Here is an 18,074-nt window from a genome sequence, read left to right as displayed (position 1 = left end):
TCAAAAGGCAGACGTGGGGGAGTTGCAGCCAGTTTGGGGAATGAGGGCTGCTGGAAGTCACTGAAAACGGGAGCAAAGGAGGAGGAAAATGGGAGCAAAGAAAGGAAAAAATGAGAGATTTGGAGGGGGAATAAGAGAGCAAATCGGATTTGAAGGGTGTAGAGATGACTTTCTGGGAGGTTCCTTTGGCTTGCTTCTGGGATTCTCTGATAAACTGCTTTTTAATGATCTTATGATGAAAAGCTGCAGAGGGAAATTAGATGTAATGGAAAGTGAAAAGTTCAGAGGTACGGGAGGAAATGTGGGAAGCTGCCCAGAACCAAGGAGTGGTCAGGGAGCGGAACGGGCTGCCCAGGCAGGGCAGTCGCCATCCCTGGAGGTGTTCAAGGGACATTTAGATGTTGTACTGAGGGATGTGGTTTAGTGGGAAATACTGGTGCTACGTTGGACTTACTGGTCTTAGAAATCTTTTCCAACCTAGATGATTCTCTGTGTGTATGACATTCACAGCCAGGGCACCAGGCATCCCTCTATCCTTGTAGGCCATCTTCACTAAGGTCATATTGGGAATTGGGGTTTTGGCCATTTGTGTCTAGAAAAGGGCCTTTATGACAAATATGAAGTAGTTTGAAAGTTAAACTACCAAAAAAAAAAGGGGGGAAGAAGTAAACAAAACATTTTAGATCAGGGATTTGTCGGAGTTTTATGGAGCGTGAGAGCAGGTTTCACACTGAGCACTGTAAACAGCTTAAAAACTGCCCTATTTATGTTCGTTGTACTCTTTCTTGGGACAGTGCTGGTGACTGTAAAAGGCATTCAAAGCCGAACCACACAGCAAATGAAACTGTTCTGTTCGGAAGCACTTCTCTGAAGTGAGCAGGACAGCTCGCTTTGCATTCCTACATGGAAAGCTGAAAGGTTTATACTGACTGCACGGATAATAATAATAATAATAATAATAATAATAATTCTCCTTGGTTTTGGAGAAGTTGGATATTAGCCTTCATTTTTTTACAATATTTAGAAATGACCATCTATAGAACCAGGAGGTACTGGGTGTTGTAGGAGTGCAGTTTGTTGCTGGGGCTTTGAAATGCTACACTGGTAACCATGATGCTGAGCATCCCCTGAATATCTGATCTGTAATGTCTGACCAAACAAACAAACATAAACAGAGAAGCCCATGCAGGTGTGGAGGAACCATGAGAGCATGGGAGAAGAGGAGGGGATGATTTGAGATTCAATCAATAGCTTTTTATATAAGAAAAGAAACGAAAAAAAAAGTGTGGAAATGAAGAAAGCATTGCTTTTAGTAGCACTAGCACAATCTAAGTGCAGATACTTACCTACCATCTGTTTTTTTCAATAGATAGTTAGTATGCTAATTTCTGTTTCAGTGTGCAACAACTAAAATGCCGTAATATTCCTATGATATCCAGCAGCTGTTGCATCAATTTTCTTGTGATTGTTGGCTCTGCTAGAAAACTGTCATTTTTACATAGCAACCTGTGGGCCGTTGCAGTGCAGATTTGGGCTGTGGTGAGCAGCAGCCCTCACTGGGTTTCCCATCTCCCTGGGCTGCAGGGCAGCGCTCGTGTGGTTGTGGATTCCCGACTGGTACCTCCAGTCTGAGCACTCCTTGGATGGACCCTGTGCATTCACAGTGCTACAGATAAGTTCTGTTTGTAAATAGATTAAGACAAATTGATCATTGTGGTGAGCGTTTCATCTGCGCTGGTTCTCTTTGGCTGATGAATTGACTGCAGGCTGTGCCAAGATGGATTCCCCATCCTGGCGGAGTGAGCAGTACAATTTCCCTACGATCATAAGCAGTGCAAGGAAATTAGATCTCTAAGTGGGTTGAATCTGATTTAGCAATAAGTCAATTTAATCTCTAATGACTTCAGACACAGATTTTACAAGGTGATCAATGGCAGTGTAACAATGATCAATCAATAGCGTTGCATTTAATTGGATTTTTATGGGAGTAATATAGTTTTTCAAAATTAATGTACCGTTGCATCACTCTGTTACTCTTTCAACTCAATTCTTCAGAAGAAATGCTGGTTGCTCTCTGAAATATTGTTTGAAGACCACAGTTAATAAAAATTAAAATGAAAAATGAAATGCTTGGTTTTAGTAATTGAATTTCTGATTTTGTTTGAATTGTTTGGCAACGTGTTGTTAAAAACTGCGTCCGTGTGTGGCAGAAAAGCCGTGCTCTTCATATTTCATGGCGCACAGACAAAATACCAGAGAGTACCAAGGAACATGCACTGCTCTGAATAGCAACCCCAAGTAGCTGAGTAGCTCCCCATCCTCAGCAGTTTGACACAGTAATCTTCCCTCCAAGTAATCTCCTTGTCCCATGCGTCCTGCTTTAATCTATCAGTATTTCTGCAGCGTGCAGCAAGAAATTGATTTTCAGTAATTTTAATGGCTGAATAACTGGCCCTGTCCCAGAGTGTTTTTTCATATTTGCAGTGGCCAATGTGGTTACCGAGCTCAGTGTTCTGGATAATAGGTTTCATTAGTTTTGATGCCTGAGGTAAAAAAGCAGTAGGTGGGAATAAAGACTGTTTTTGATGTCTAGACGTTCGTTTCAGCTGTTGCTGCAATACGATACATTAAAAGGAAATATGTAACATAGCTCTGAGGAAATATGTGTTCTTTGAAACTAATTCTACTTTTAAACTGCATAAGGCGGTGTGACCTGAATTATTAAAATGTGGGTGGCTGAGTTTCTTAAAGGTATAACTATCTGTGCCGTGCCAGCGCAGTCTCGACTTGCTTTCTCTCCTTCCTTCCTCTGTTTCTTTTAAGTAAAATATGTCAGTTTGGTCACTGAAGCAGAACAGAGTTCTTATTATCTTTGCAGTGTCTCTGCTGGGAGACCTAAAATTATTGAAGTATTTGCTTTGATATTTTGCTGTGACTTTTCTCCTTGAAATTTTTATAATGGCTCTTTTTTGAGAGCGTGGCTGGCTTCAGAAAAGTCGCTGGACGCTTTGAAGACCTTAATGTCTGGAATCTGAAAATAAAAGGCTCCAAGTGCACTCAGTTCCTCATTAATATATGTTTAAGTTATATGTATTTACGGTACGAGTCTAAGTCACTGTGGTTGCTTTTAATTAGATATCTGAACTGCAAGGGTAAATTTAATAATCAGAACAAATGTCCTGTTCATTTTTGGAGCTGATGGAAACAAAATGATAAAAATGATAACAAACATATTTAAGAGCCTTATGTGAAGACTGCTGATGAGTTCCCATTCTGTTCCGAGTGGCAGATACTGAGCAGCCCAATCACCATCCATTATGATGAATGTCAAATGTGCCTTGTTGCTTTTTGCGTTTTCTCGTTAATGACTTGGTAAGGAGAAAATGAGAAGTACATTCTCTGTGGAAACTGTTTGCATTTGGGAAGCGGCATATTGTATTTTCTTTCAGGTAGAGGAAGGAGAAGGTTTCTGACCTTCCTGTAAGCACTTGTGTCCTGGAGGATGGGGAGCAGCAGGTGCTCTGCTGGAGCTTTTCTTATTCTTCTGCAGCGCTCTGTCAGTTTACACAGAATTATTTTTTTGCCATTGTAACTGTTAACAAAACATCACAGAAAATTCAACTTTCATGTGAGAGTTCTAATGCCTGTTTACCTTTTCATTTTCATTGCTTTTATGGGTTGCAGCAATGAGGCCTCTTTGGATACGAACAGAATGTTCTCGTAGGAAACAGGCCATCTCAAATCACTTCTTTTAAGAAGCTGAAAAATTCACACTTCTCTTAGGATCCATATGCTGCTTCAGCTTTTTTATCTCCGCTGAATTTTAAGAGTGTATAGTGAGAATAATATAGTAGGGGCAGCTTATCAAGTAAATGGCAGAGATAGCATCGTAGTATCTTCTTTTTTCCTCAGAATCCAGATTTTTAGAGACTGAGTAATAATAGATTTAGTTATAGATTCAGTGGTTTATTTTGGGAACTGATTTCACTTCAACAAAACACATACAGCAGTTGCTTGTCTGTATAACAGGCCAGCAGTGGCTTTATCTACCCAGGTCCTGGGTAGTGTAGACTCTGAAAACAATGTAGACATTTAATTCTGTAATAAGGAGGTAATTTTATGCTATTGTCAAGCTGGACACTAGCTATTATTCTGATGCTCCAGAATTTTTAAAGTTATTGGAGAAATGAGACGTTTAAGGTGATGACAATGTTAGTCACTGGAGCTGAAGGAGCAACACACAGAGTTGGAGACTGCTTGGTTCCGGCAGCCTGGCTCTGTGAGCACTGCCTTCTAAAGCAACTACTGGGCGGTTTGGTCCCACTGGATTTGCTGCTTCTCCAAACTCTCGTTTCTGTGGCAGAAGCAGCAGGGCAGTAAGCACCTGCTCTCCTATGCTTTTTCCCTTATTCAGACTTTGCTTGGCTTCTGCCTTAATTTCTTTTCATATTTTTTTAATAAAATGGCTTTCACAGCTGTTGTGCCTTTTTGGCTGCCTCTGAAGAGAAATGTTTCGGCTCTGGTAACAGAATGTACATTTAGGACAGGACCTGGGTGCTTGGTGCAGATTTGTTTCTGAACTGGTGCAGCGTCTCTGTTCTGTTACCTGTGGGCCTGAGAGTGCTGCCAGGCAGTGCTGAGAGACTCCTGGGGGCTCAGGTTGAAAGCAGTGTCAAGAGCCTTACAAATCATTGTGTAGACAGACTGCAACAATTATTTCCTAGTCTTCAATCTGCGTAAGGGACTAAAAATGTTCAGCTTCTAAAATCTAAAGATATTGTTACAGTGTGAGAAACCTTGCAAACGGTGCAGATAGTGGAAGCCAGAGCACTTTGCCAAGTTTCTCTGCTCTCCATTCGCAATTTGGAGTTGTGATCTGTTGCAGTTATTTAAGGCCTTCTGTGATGAAGAGTGGATCAGGAAGCCGGAGAGCAGAGAGGAAATGCCATGCTGCAGATCTGATCCCACCAGCCCCTGTTTATATGGTGACAGACACGTGCAGCTCTCGTTGTGAGATGAACATTTTCAGTAGGTTGAGGAGGTATTAATTACAAGATGCACAATGTGTTAATGTGCCTGAGAATCAAAGGTAGGATTCATTAAAGCATTAAAGCAAAATGTCTATAAAGACGACATGATATGCTTGGAGTGGTCCTTGAGAGCAGCTCGGCAGAGAAGGACCTGGGGGTCCTGATGGACGAGAGACTGAATATGAGCCAGCAGTGCGCTCTGGCAGCTCGAAAGGCAAATGGGATCCTGGGCTCCATCAGGAGAGGGGTGGCCAGCAGGGACAGGGAGGTGATTGTCCCTCTCTACACGGCTCTTGTGAGGCCCCATCTGGAGTATTGTGTCCAGGTGTGGAGCCCTCAGTACAAGAAAGACATTGAGATTTTTGGAAAGGGTCCAGAGGAGGGCGACTAAGATGATCAGGGGGCTGGAGCACCTCCCCTATGAGGACAGGCTGAGGGAGTTGGGCTTGTTCAGCCTGGAGAAGAGAAGGCTGCGGGGTGACCTCATTGCAGCCTATCAATACCTGAAGGGAACCTACACCCAGGAGGGGAGTAAACTCTTCAAAAGGGCTGACGACAGCAGGACTAGGGGAAATGGTTTTAAGTTGAAGGAGGGAAGATTTAGGTTAGATGTTAGGGGGAAGTTCTTTACTAGGAGAGTGGTTAGGCCCTGGAACGGGCTGCCCAGGGAGGTTGTGGATGCCCCGTCCTTGGACGTGTTTAAGGCCAGGTTGGACGGGGTCCTGGGCAACCTGATCTGAATATGTATGTTGGTGGCCCTGCTAGGCAGGGGGGTTGGAACTACATGATCCTTGGGGTCCCTTCCAACCCGGGTGATTCTGTGATTCTGTGATTCTGAGTGAAATTTACATGATTGGTCTGGAAAACAAAAGTGTTAAGGGATGATGCCATTTCCTGCTCACCATTGAACACTGTCCCACTCCATAGCTGCTTCCCAACCAGCCTCATTCATTGGAAGACTTGGCCTCTGGGCCTTTGTGGTGGTTGTCCTCATGCCATTGCCTTATCCTACTGTTCCTAGGCTATGGGGTGTGCTGCCCTGCCTTCTCCTGACCATACTGTAGCAGGAGCACAGCCAGGTCACTGTGAAGAGATGCGGTAAAAGAGGAACAGGACTGCAGAGAAGCTGTAGCAATGGGGCAAAAGAGCACTGGTGATGTCTAGCACCTCATGAGTTGGTAGTGATGTTCTGTAGGGTTACATCAGTTTTGTCTTGGAAAGCACAAAGCAGTGCGATCTGATCTTATTTCTTCTGGAGACAATGGCAGCAACTAGCAGAATGCAATTTTGAGAGGTGGAAAGAGCTATTCTTTGAGTCCCATTGAGTCTGTTGTGTGTACCTTGGACTGGGGGGAAAAAAAAGAGGGACAGTGATTGGGAACATCAGAACTGGCTGCAGGAAGCTCCCTGGGATGGTATGGAATAGATTCTTGTCTCTCATTTTGCATGAAGTTCTTAATGCAGATACAGAGCTTGTTCCTGGCACAGATGTTCTGAGATGATCAGTGTCAAACTTGAGTACCACTCAGTGCTATGTAATAGTAAGTTTATTTTGCCTGTTGTTACAGGTTCTATTAATTTCCTGATAATGTCTAAAAAACCAAACTTTATTGAAACATGGATTTGCATAGAAATGAAATCATATCGTGGTATCTCTCATACTTCACCATGTAACTTCTTAGATTGTTCACTTGAGAGCTGCTCAGTTTTGGAGTGCAGCTCCGTACCAGTAGCTGTTCCATATAGAAACTCAGTTTCTTGGGTTTCAGGAGCTGTAATCAGTGGTTCTCAGAATGTGTGGACATTCTGAAGATCCTTAAGAATACTGTTCCAAAAGTGAAATGTGAAGATCTGTCTCGTAGACATCTCTGGCACGCTACATGTCTGATGTTAGTAAGCCTGTGTAGGAGGTAAAGAGGCTCTGAGGGAAAGAGGTTTGGCTGTGCTTTTGCCCAGAAGCCCAAGTCTGCCTCTGCTTTCTTCTGAGATAGCAACTGCAGAATTCAGTAGGGTGATATGGTGCTAAGGCCTTGGTCATACACTCTGTACAAGGAGAGAGATGCCCTTACCAGCACACACTCATAACATCCCATGTTTGCAGTCACCTGCCTATTCTTGTTTGAGCTGCGTGCCTCAGGGTTAGTGAGAAGCAGAATACTGAACACTGATGTGTTTTGGGGCTTTGAAGCTGCAGTTTGGAAACTGTTGGCAATAATAATAGCTTTTATAGAGAAAAAACTCCTTAGATACTTCATTTAAATACGAGTTTAGAGTAAGCTCTACTTAGATGATAACCTCTGTGAGGCAGACGTGCTGTTGGAAAGTTCCATCCTTTCAGTTGGCCGAGGAGGACTGTTAAGGATGCAGTCCTTAACACGTTGCTGAATTTTGTTTGCGTTTTGAAAGATCTACAGAGTATTCCCATTCAGTTGAGATGACAGAACTCAAACAATTAACAAATCCATCTTCCTTGACAAGGTTATTTCATGGTTCGCGTTTACTCTGGCAGAGATGAAATCCTTTTGCAGTCAGGAGGTGCAGATTCTGGTACAGATTGCCCTTTACTCTTGGTAGTTCTAGAATTCAGCAGTAGTGCCACAAGAACAGCAGGTATTGCTGCGGTTTGTGTATCCTTCATGTTCTCATTCCAGTGAGCAGTTTGTGCTGCACTCGGCTGTGAGATATCGGTAGTGTTTTCTACTCCCATAAATCTCTGCAGTCGTGAGATGAAGCTTTCAGATTTTATTTTGGAAGAAAAAACTGCTGTGTGTTTTCACTGCAATATTATCAGTCACTGGAGTGGAGGAACTTCACCTGAGCGTGACTCTGAAAATTCAGTAGAGTTCTTCTATTTACACAACTTAAAAGCATTGATTTTAAACCTTTAACGATTCACTTTGTTGTCTCTATCGGCACAGGAATTCTAAAGGATCTGTCAGCAGTTGTGGCAAAGTATGATCATGAATTCTTCACCCCCCGCTTTTAATATTGAATCCTTTCCTACTGACAAATGCTTGCTTTATGCAGTTCTGTTGGCTTTGTTTTTCCCCTCTCACCATTTAAATTCAAAGTTGTTGTCTTTAGCTAGTAACATTTATATCTCCTTTGGTGTTATGCTCAATAGTTGAAATAACTTCACAAAACATGCTGCCGTGGGGAATTAAAACGGCTGGAGTTACGTTTAGTGCAAATGTCTGTCCTCTGTTCTGAGCGTGTTGATGTTTGTTTTTTTGTAGTGGTGGAAGAAGGACTGTGGGAGAATGGTCTTTCCTATGAGTGTAGGACCCTGCTCTTCAAAGCGATTCATAACCTTCTGGAAAGGTAAGAAACACTTTATTGCACTCAAATGTTTCATTTTTACATTGAACGAGATTCAGGATATTTATGTGCCATTTATATTATCGATCTTAAAATAGATTTTTAGAGGTAGAACTTCACCACAAAAATGTGAGAGAGAAATGGATTTCTGAAGTCATTTTATCTGGTGATGCATCATAAAGTACTGTGCAGACTAAATACTCGTACAGCAAGTAACGTGGTGTGTTTTTCTGCTTGTGTTCGTGCTGGGGAGCTGTTTCAAGAGGGTTAAAAAGTTTAGGGAGTGGAGTGTTTGCGGAGTACAATTGTATCTGACCCCTAGCCCCTTTGAGATTAAATAGTACGTCTCTTAACAGCTGTTACTGAAAGACCTTAACTCCATTCTTCCAATCACCTTAATGACATGCATGTTACAAGTTGGCTCAATTTGTACACAGTATTCAGAGAGAAGCTTCACAATTCTGTCTCTGGCTGCCTTAATGTAATCTAGCATTGGTTCCTTTTGTCTTCATAATATGTGTATAATTTGGCTGCAGAGTCACTGTATGATTAGTTAATACACTTGAAGCTTTTTCTTCTGAAGCCAGCTAGCAGCTCTTAAGCATGCTGAAGACAAGCTTCTTTGTTAGTCCTTCAGTGTTTGACGCTGCAGCCAGACTGGTGCATTTCATTCCTTCTGTTGCTGCAGTTCTTCAGGTCTTCACCATCTTCCTGTGTTATATTTCGTGTACTTTTATGTATTTTTAGATCTTCTCAGGATTGTGTCATTAAACTTTTCCCACATTTTTTGAATAATAAAATAGAATGCATCTTTCTTGTTCCACTGTGTTACAGTTTATTTGCAGGATGTAACAAGACATATTTTTCTTGGAAAGTAAGCTAATTGAAAACACTTTCATCTTGTCTCGTTTAGCATCCTGTTTGCTTTGATCTGCTTACTAGTAATCAGATTTGCATTATGTTCCTGAGGCTGAATTTCCATGAGCATAGTAACAGTGTCCCCTTGACAATCAGTACCTGTTTGTGCCCAGAGCTCGTTAACTCCTACATGCACACACAGGTACGGGGGCCAGACGTTGCACTTCTTATTTCCTGCTTCATTGCTCTTTTGGGGGATTTTAATATAAATAGCAGACTGCTCAAAGTGAATAAAAACCAGTGAATAGAAACATTCTCAGCTTGGAATGGTCACTAGTTCTGTTGTCACTTTGCAGAGTGTAAGTGAAAAATGCATTTTACACATGCTTATTGATCTCTGGTACCCATCCAGCTTTCTTTAAAGTAGGCTCCTAATGGATATTCTTATTTCTTGAAACACTTGAAGCTCGTGAAGTAGAATTTACGAAGACAGCATCATCAACAGCAGCAAACTGTACTGGGATGGGATGGCAGAGCTAGTAATATCGTTTCTGCCTTGGCTGAGAGAACATCCCAGGGGCACTCTTTCTGCCAGCAGTGGTTATTGGCATTCTGTTGGTCAGCATACACCTTTGGGTGCTACTGAGAGCATCTCTGGATGCCTCGCAGGCCCAGACTTGGCCTCTTACCCTATGGCTGAGGCTGCCTTGCTCCTTTCCCTGGGCCACAGGTGCTCACAGAAGCATGGGGGTTGGAAGGGACCTCGAGAGATCATCGAATCCACCTCTCCTGCTAAAGCAGATCCCCTACAATAGGTCGCGCCAGTAGGTGTCCAGGTGGGTGTTGAATATCTCTGTGGAAGGACACTCCAGGGGGCTGGAGCACAGCATAGTGGCCTGCTCCTGGTGCAGCCTGCTCTGGCTTGGAGGCCTTTAGCATTAAGGTTTATAATGCACATGTTGTCAACGTGACCGAGAGGGCAGGTGACCAATTATCTATCACTATCAGCACTGCAGGCTGCTGTCACCACGGGCCTGAAGCTCCATGGCCCTGGGTGGCACAGTGGTGCTGCCTGCTGTCCCCAGCAGCTCATTGCCTTCCTGCTCAGAAAGCACTGAGAAGATCTGAGGAAATAATACTGATTAAAATAATACTATTTTATAATCATTTGTATGCCCTCATCGGATCACTTTATCTTAGAAAAGTAAAATCAGGAGTACAGGAGGTCAAGTGGCAGCGCGGTGTTTTAATAGCTGTGCTGCTTAAGAAGAAAACAGCACTCAATCTTAACGAGAGGAGCAAGCAGAAGAGTTCAGAGTATTTTATGTTTCCATGTGATTAAATAACTGCTTTAAAGTGTCTACTCATCTGGGGTTTATGACCAGCGTTTTTTTCGCTCAAGTTCATTGTTATGGCTTAGTGCTAAGGACTCCAATTTCTGCTGGATGCTTATAGAGCAAGACCTAATTCAGTGCTGTCATTAATTGTTCACTCGGCCAAATCTTTGAGACCTGTGCCTCTGCAGTCATGCTTTGCATTTCATATAGGATTATGTCTTGAGCGAGCTGAGATTCAGCTCAGCATGTGTGAGGGATGGCTCATTCCTAAGGCCAGCTCTGCTCACCAAGACTTCTTTCTGGGAAGTTAACATTTGTTTGAGGCAGTTAAGCCTGCTGTCCTGAGACATGATGATGTGGCATGAAATGTGCATGTGGGGGGAGTTTAAAATTGTACTTCTTGCTAGTACAGATTCTTTTCTTTAGGCATCTGATATAAACTCTACTTCCTTTGTTTTTATGAAGCGTGGTGACAGTGAAGGGCTTTCAGACAGCAGCTCTTTCCTAGGGAACCACTTACTGAAGAATTCCTTCTTTTCTACCAGCACAAGAGCAGTGTCTTTAGATCCTTGGTGGCTTAGCTTCCAAATTCAGTTTAAGATATTGAAATACTCAATGAACTGGGTTATTTTAACTTGAATAGAGAAATGGTGTGGTTAGAATATTCTTCAGCCTAGTTTTAATTTTGGAAAACCCTGCCAAGTTTATACAGAAGATCTATGAACACGCTGGTATCTACGTTGTCGTCCATTTCCTATCTGGTTTAGGTGTGCTTTTAAAATATACAACACAAAGATTTTCTAAGTTTTAAAAAATGTGGTTTCTCAGAACACGAGGTGTGATTGTTTTTGGTTTGTCTGTAATTCTGCAAAAGAAATAAATGGTTGGAAAACGTGGAAGGATGGAGGAGTATCCTTTTTCCATCCAACTAATGAAATACTATTTAGATGTGAAACATAGAGAAAGCTTGCATCTTGCCTTTCATTTGTAATCATATTGTAATATGAACCACTAGCAAAAATCAGTTTGTCATTGTTTTCAGAACTTTTATCTTATTAAAAGATAAGCCTTCCTAACAAATCTGTGATCCCTCAGGCAGTTTGCTCAACTGCACATTTAATGTACAAAGTGTGTTTAAGTTGTGTTGACATAATGCAAGTGGGATTTATTGGTACGGGTGGACGTAGGAAGTCATCCAGCACGTCTTCAGCTTGTCAGCCCAAACTGATTATTGATCACTTTGGATTCTCCCTACTTTTTTCAAAGCCACAGAGCCCACCATTTCTGGAGTATGTTTTGAAAAATGCATGTTTTTCTGAGAGGAAAAAGCTCTATCACAGTTACAACACCTGAAATAATGCTGTGGATCGTGTGAATAGAAAATGGTTCATTGTTAATTTTCATTGTTAATTTAGGGTTAATATAATTTCCTGTCATTTATATTCTATTGTTAGTTTACACTGTTGTTTTCATGTGGCAAATAAGGAACGTGTGTTCTTTGTCATGAAGTGTCAGAGAAACAGAACACATTCTGCAAATAATCTTTGTTCAAGAAGGGGGGCGTTAGAAAAACAAGGCAATGGATCATTCAGCAAAAAAAGTTGGTGTGGAAGAGGAGAGATTCAGTCAAAGAGGAGGGCAGAATGTGAATATCTGCAGTAGTGCCTGTGTGTGGAACTGGACGGTGACTGCTGTGATAGTGTGGGATTTACATGGAGCTCTGAACCCAGAGCTGCTGAGTTGGTTTCAGACGAGGGAAGACCAGCTGTTTGATCTCCTTCTATTTGCTGTCTTCAAAGACTGCTTTTAATTACATCCTAAGATGTAACTAGTAATTGTTGATGTAATTGTTTTCTAGGTGCTTGATGGATAAAAACTTCGTGAGAATTGGAAAATGGTTCATCAGACCCTATGACAAGGATGAGAAGCCTGTTAACAAAAGGTGAGGTGATGTTTATAACAAGTACTGTTCTTGTCAGTGTTTTGTTTCACATGCCAATAAGTTGATACTGCCTTTTGTGGATTGTTTTCCATTTTATTTATCATGTAGCAAGTAAAAACATAGACACTGTTCATATCAGTAATACGTGGAAAGTAGTTAAGTAATTGCAGAAGCGTTGGTGATGATAATTTAAGATGAGAAGGTGAGCATGGTGTTTGACTCTTGATTTCACTTTTTCTGGCTATGTTTTTTTAAGTGTCCACCTGTTACACTCATTATCCAACAGCATTCCAGGTATTTGCTACGAATGATTTGAATTTCTGGACACCTTCCCTCAACCTGAAATTGTAAGCAGAAAATTAAGTATAAGCTTATTGAAAGTTGCCACCCTTGATTTATAGCTTTCAGTGATGGGGCAGGCTGACTTTGGCTGATGGATGTGCTTCTCTTGCAGCAGGACAAGCATGGGAAGGGGTAGCTGTCTGCACTTGCTCTCTGCTATTTCCTCTCCCAGCGTTAAAGGTTACAGTGTTCTCAGATCTTCTGGTACTTGCATTTATAGTGTCAAGAATAATCTGAGTTAAGCTGAAACACAGATTTTCTAACGGGAATCATTTTGACAGAACTGGGTTAGGAAGTGACTAAACATGCAGTTATGCTGGGAGGTTTGAAGGTAATGAGCAAGCGGAGATGAAGTGGGGTGGCAACTTCTTTCAGTGTAGCAAATCACAGCAGCGTGTCTGAGGACAGCTGTAGGTAAGGTGAAAATTGGTCTGGAGCTCATATACCCTCTGCCTGTCTCCTAGCTGTCTTACTGTTTCTACAGTGGAATATTACAAAGCATTGCCTGCATTCTGTGCATTCACATTCTGTGACAGATTGTGTTAACCATGGACATGGAAACAGAAGCTGTTCTTAAGATACAGTGTAGTAATTAGACGTGAATTTATCATCTTTGTAAAAAAGGAAAGCTTCAACTTAGTGTTGGGATGTATCTTTTGTACTGCTTGCACTCTTTGTAGCTAAGCAGAGTTGTGCTTTAAGTGTAACTTCTGTGACTTTACTCAGCTAATGGCAAGAAGCCATTGAAATCTCCAGTTTTGCCCATGTCTTCCTGTGCTCTGGCTGGACATAACCCACTGCCCCCTCATGCTTCTATGCTTGTTTTCTGATCACAGGAGTATCTAATTTTCTGGAAGATGGCAACGGTTTGGTACTGGATTGGTGCTAGGTTTGTAGTAATTACTGGAAAAGTGAGAGGGCTCCTTTCAGCAAAAGCTGTTTTATCAACCTCACTGCAGCCTTAGAGCACAAATGAAATGCATCTGTGATTCTCATGTTTATTCCTGGTGTGCGACAGTCTGAGAACTGAAGCATCTGATGCAGTAGACAACATCTGTCAAACAGCAGCAGCACTGACAGAGAGGAACGTTGCTTTAGATTTCTGGGAAGCTGGTAGGTTCTGTGCCTTATTTACATGTGACACCAAATTGCTCGTAAGTGAGGTGATCTGAGGGGATCTTCGTGTTGGTTTGGGATGTACGTACAGTATGCACGGGACATCTTCTAGAGAAGGCAGAACTGCAGAAATTAATGTAGAACACTGAAGTGATATTTAAATTACTACTGTATATAAAACGGCATTTTTATGGGGAGTTTTAGGCTTAATGAGTGGATGCTTGATTTCAAGAACACAGTTGTTGTTGGGTTTTAATTAGTGAAACTAAATGTTGTTATCAATCCTATGGATATACAGAGCTGTATTGTTTGTTTTTTTAAGAGCATTTATGGCCCAGTTGGAGATGGCTTTGGGGTTGTTTGAGGTTGGTCATTTCTCTGTTGCAACCATGTCATTGGAACTGTCTGATGGAGGTGGGGTGCAGGCTGCAGAAGATGGCAGTAGGATCTGGTTCAGACAGTGGCAGTAATAGCAGGAGGCTTTGAGGATGAATTTGTCCTGACTTTTAATTTAATCTCTTGTACTTTTCTTCTCTTTCTGTGTCTCAGTAAGGCACAGTAAACTATCTTTACATAAAAGTATTAACGTTTATTCCACATAAATTCATTGTGAAACTCCTGCTCTAAGCAGCAGCTTGCAGATAGCACAGTAAGGAGCTGTTGTAAGATGAGCAGGCCAGCTGCAGGGGGGTAGGTAGCACTGCTGGTGGTAATGCCTTCATGGCTACAAAAAGTTGTAAAATACAGTAACTAAACCCATGTAAATGTGTGAAATACCAGAAATACATTGGGATCTGTACACTGATTAGGTTGGAGTTTGGGACCATGTAATCACATTGAAAATGTATGCAGTGTTGTCCTTGGCTGGAACAAGGTGTATGTACACACACATTTTAACCCTTTTTGAATGCATGGGAAGCTGCTCAGATGTTCAGACAGAGAAATGCAGGTGGTTCTGCAGTCTGGTTTTATGCTTCAGGTGAAGTTAGTCGTCTCCAATTTTGGAAACCCTGGACCACCAAGTTCATCTCAGCAGAGCACTCACTGGGTGATGGCTGGCTTTGAGCACCCAGGGAAGGAGCAGAGCTCGTGCAGCTGGCGTTCACAGAGCAAATCCATTCAGGGCCTGTGATTTTTGTGAATGGCATTAAGGGAGAAGGGTGGGGAGATGTGTGAGTTTAGAATGAAGTCAAAGATGAAGTGGAGCGTGGCAGTGGCCGTGACCCACTTAGTCCTGAGATGCGAAAAGGAGGCCTGGGAACAATGGGTGACCTTCTTGGGCAGCATGAGGAACAATGTGCCAAATGAATTCTTCTGCTCTGCTCAGACATGAGGGAACAGCAGAGGGAGTTACAGATCCACATGCAATTGTTTTGCTTGCAGGGGAAACCAGATGCTTTTGACAGGAGATTTAGTGCGGTGTTGTGGGTTTTCTTTCCCAAGTATCCTTTTTGTTGGTAGCACTAGCTAATAGTACGCATTACTTGCTGAACAACGCTGCATGCTTTATAGTCTGTTCTACAGCAGTGTGTGTCTGAAATATGTTTCCAAGCGACTGCTGAAGAATGCTAACCTTGCTTATTTATCATCACAAATGATAGAAGGAACTGATACGCTTTCCGCTGTGTTCGCAGTCACTTCCCAAGTTGTGTGTGGGGATTTTGGATTGTGGATGCACTGCTACAAATCTTGAGCATGCTATCAAAGGGGGAAAAAAACTCACCATCTTTTTTTGAGGTTTTAGCTAGAGTGATTTCAACGTCTGTTTTGTTGGTGTGTAGTAGAAAATTGAGAAAGAAATCAGTTTATGTGGAATTGCATGAGCAACTTAATGTAAGTTAAACTATTTTTTAAATGACTTACATAGCTGGTGGGTCCACTCCTCTTTTCCAAGTTTGAGTTTTCTTCTCTTTAAGAGGAAAAAAAAGCAAGGAAAGTTCAGTCAGTAAAGTACTTGGAAGTACTTACCTCGTTACAAGAAGTACTTTTTCAGCTCTCTCCTAGTAATAAGAAAGGTCAGTGATGTTTCAGTAGCAACGTTGCCTTTCATGCACTTGAGGCAGTGCAGGTGGAAGAGCAAAGTGCAGCTGGGCTGCTGTGAGACAATGCAGTTCTTTAGTTTCAGTTTCTGGTCAAATTTTTGTTACTGTTCCATGTAGCAGTTGATCCTCCTGTGGTGCTGGTAGAAGTCTCTCTAAATTACAAGCTTACAGTGTCCCAGTAAATAAACTATCCTAAGCTTTCACCTCAGCTTTTTCCCCTTTGGTCTGAACTCTTGGAACTTCCATGGTTTAGCAGAGTTCAGTCAATACATCCGCACCTCTGCTTTTTGCAAGCATCGGAGTGGGGCACAGAGGAGTGCCTTGGAGGGCTGAGTGCTGCAGGCACTTCAAGCACTGCTTTGAGTTCTTGAAAATCACTGGTTTTCTGGGAGTAGCTGTAGGACTTAGCCAAGGAATATCTGTCTGATCAGCGATGCCTCTGGTGGCATTGAGCATCGTTTCCAGGTAAGGCTGCAAGCTGCATTCTCTTCTTGCTGTGCTAGGAACTCGTGTCAGTCAGTTCTTCATCTGAAGGCTTTAGTGGGCTCTGGGGGAAGCTGCAGTGCAGGGCCAGGAGGGCCTGGAAACGAGCAACGCCGGTCTGTGGTGTGTGGCACTGAACAGATAATGTCTGCTGGCAAATGTTATCAAGGTGATTCATTAAATAATGGCATCGTTCAGTAGGAGCACGGCAGAACAAGTTTAACTGATCTAGTTACAGTTTTTTAATGGGATTTGAATTCCTCAGCTGAGGAATGGTAATTGATTGTGCACATGCAGTGCTGTGAGAGCACGAACCAAGCCATTTAAATTGTTTTGATTCTTATTTCTGATCTTGTATCAGAAATCTTATTTCTGTACTTGTATTTTAGCAGTGTAAAAAAGATTTCAGTGATGTGATCATATTCTTGAAAGCGGTGGTGCTGCAGTAATTTACAATGTATGGCAACACAATGTAGCCAACCAGTGGCTTCATGACTGAGGAAAGGCTTGCAAGGAGAACAATTTGATTTAATTCTAAATCAGTATGATTTATTCCCAACTTCTTAAATAAAAACTATAGAAATATTGAGTAGTGAGAAATACTGCATATTTTTCAAAAATTATTCCCATACTCAAAAAAAGCAGGCTTTTCTATTGTAGTTGGAGAAGAAGCTTAGTTCCCAACCAGAGGTTTTTATACCTCTCAGGTTTAAATTCTGAAAAGTAATGTTAATCTGAGGTTCTTTCTCAGTCTTACGGTTTCAGCAGCAAGCTCTGATGTGTGTTTGTTTCATTCAAACTGGCAGCCTTGTGTAGTAAAACTGATTTTACCTTCCAGCATTGGGGAATGCAGCCGTGGGAATGCAGTCTGTGTTCATGTTTAGCTGAAGGAGTTGGTGCAAAACACGGAGTGCAAACTTCAGTGTTTTTAATGCTTTCTCTTTTTGCAAGACCTGATATTGCTGATATCAGTGTGCTTAAACTTCTGATGTCTTAGAGCAATTTAATATAACTACACTAAAGTGCATTAATGTGATATAATTTGTAAATACAATAAATGCTTTTACAGAGACAGTAAAACATTAATAATTTAGGAGTACTTAAGAATGTTATTAAGATAATTTGGAAAAATTGTATTCAAACCTGTTTAAATTTGTACGACCTGCTATATGCTACTGGTAACCTTGGGGTGTTGGTGCCAAATTTCAGGAATCCTGTATGTATAACTCTTGAGGATGCCAGCACACACTGTGCAGGAAAAAGTGGGGACTGCAAGCCCTGAGGTGCTTTATTAGCACAGTAAATTCCTAGATGAGCTCTAAATTAAGTAGGGGTATTCTCTATTCAGTGGCTTAGTATTTTTTCATTCAGTAATGAAAATAATAAAACAGTGTTTTGGAAAAGCTGGAAAGGACTGTCACCATGCTGTAAAATTTTCATAGAGCACATGAAATATCTGCCTGGCTTGTGCTCTCTGTGCTGCCGTATGCTGTGGCACGTAGCCACGGCTGGTAGGTTTTATGAATGTCCTGCAGTAAATGAAACCAGAGGCCAGATGGATGCACTTGTAGCAAGCGTTGCTGAGGGCTGCTTCCTTCCTGGATTG

At 41.9% G+C, this 18,074-nt stretch overlaps 1 protein-coding gene across 2 annotated transcripts in view; it reads left to right on the top strand.

The window, feature by feature from the left end:
* Positions 1-18,074, top strand: part of MED13L (mediator complex subunit 13L) — a 180,347-nt gene that overhangs the window by 76,779 nt on the left and 85,494 nt on the right. For both annotated transcript variants that reach the window (XM_048964560.1, XM_048964561.1), the window contains 2 exons: positions 8,267-8,351; positions 12,402-12,485. In XM_048964560.1, the coding sequence (XP_048820517.1) occupies positions 8,267-8,351; positions 12,402-12,485 (169 nt within the window). The remainder of the gene's footprint in view (positions 1-8,266; positions 8,352-12,401; positions 12,486-18,074) is intronic.

The sequence above is a fragment of the Lagopus muta genome, chromosome 17, assembly GCF_023343835.1.
Source record: "Lagopus muta isolate bLagMut1 chromosome 17, bLagMut1 primary, whole genome shotgun sequence".
Classification (NCBI taxonomy): Eukaryota; Metazoa; Chordata; class Aves; order Galliformes; family Phasianidae; genus Lagopus; species Lagopus muta.
The sequence above is the reverse complement of the archived record's forward strand: the minus strand, read 5'-3'. Positions and strand labels throughout refer to the sequence as shown.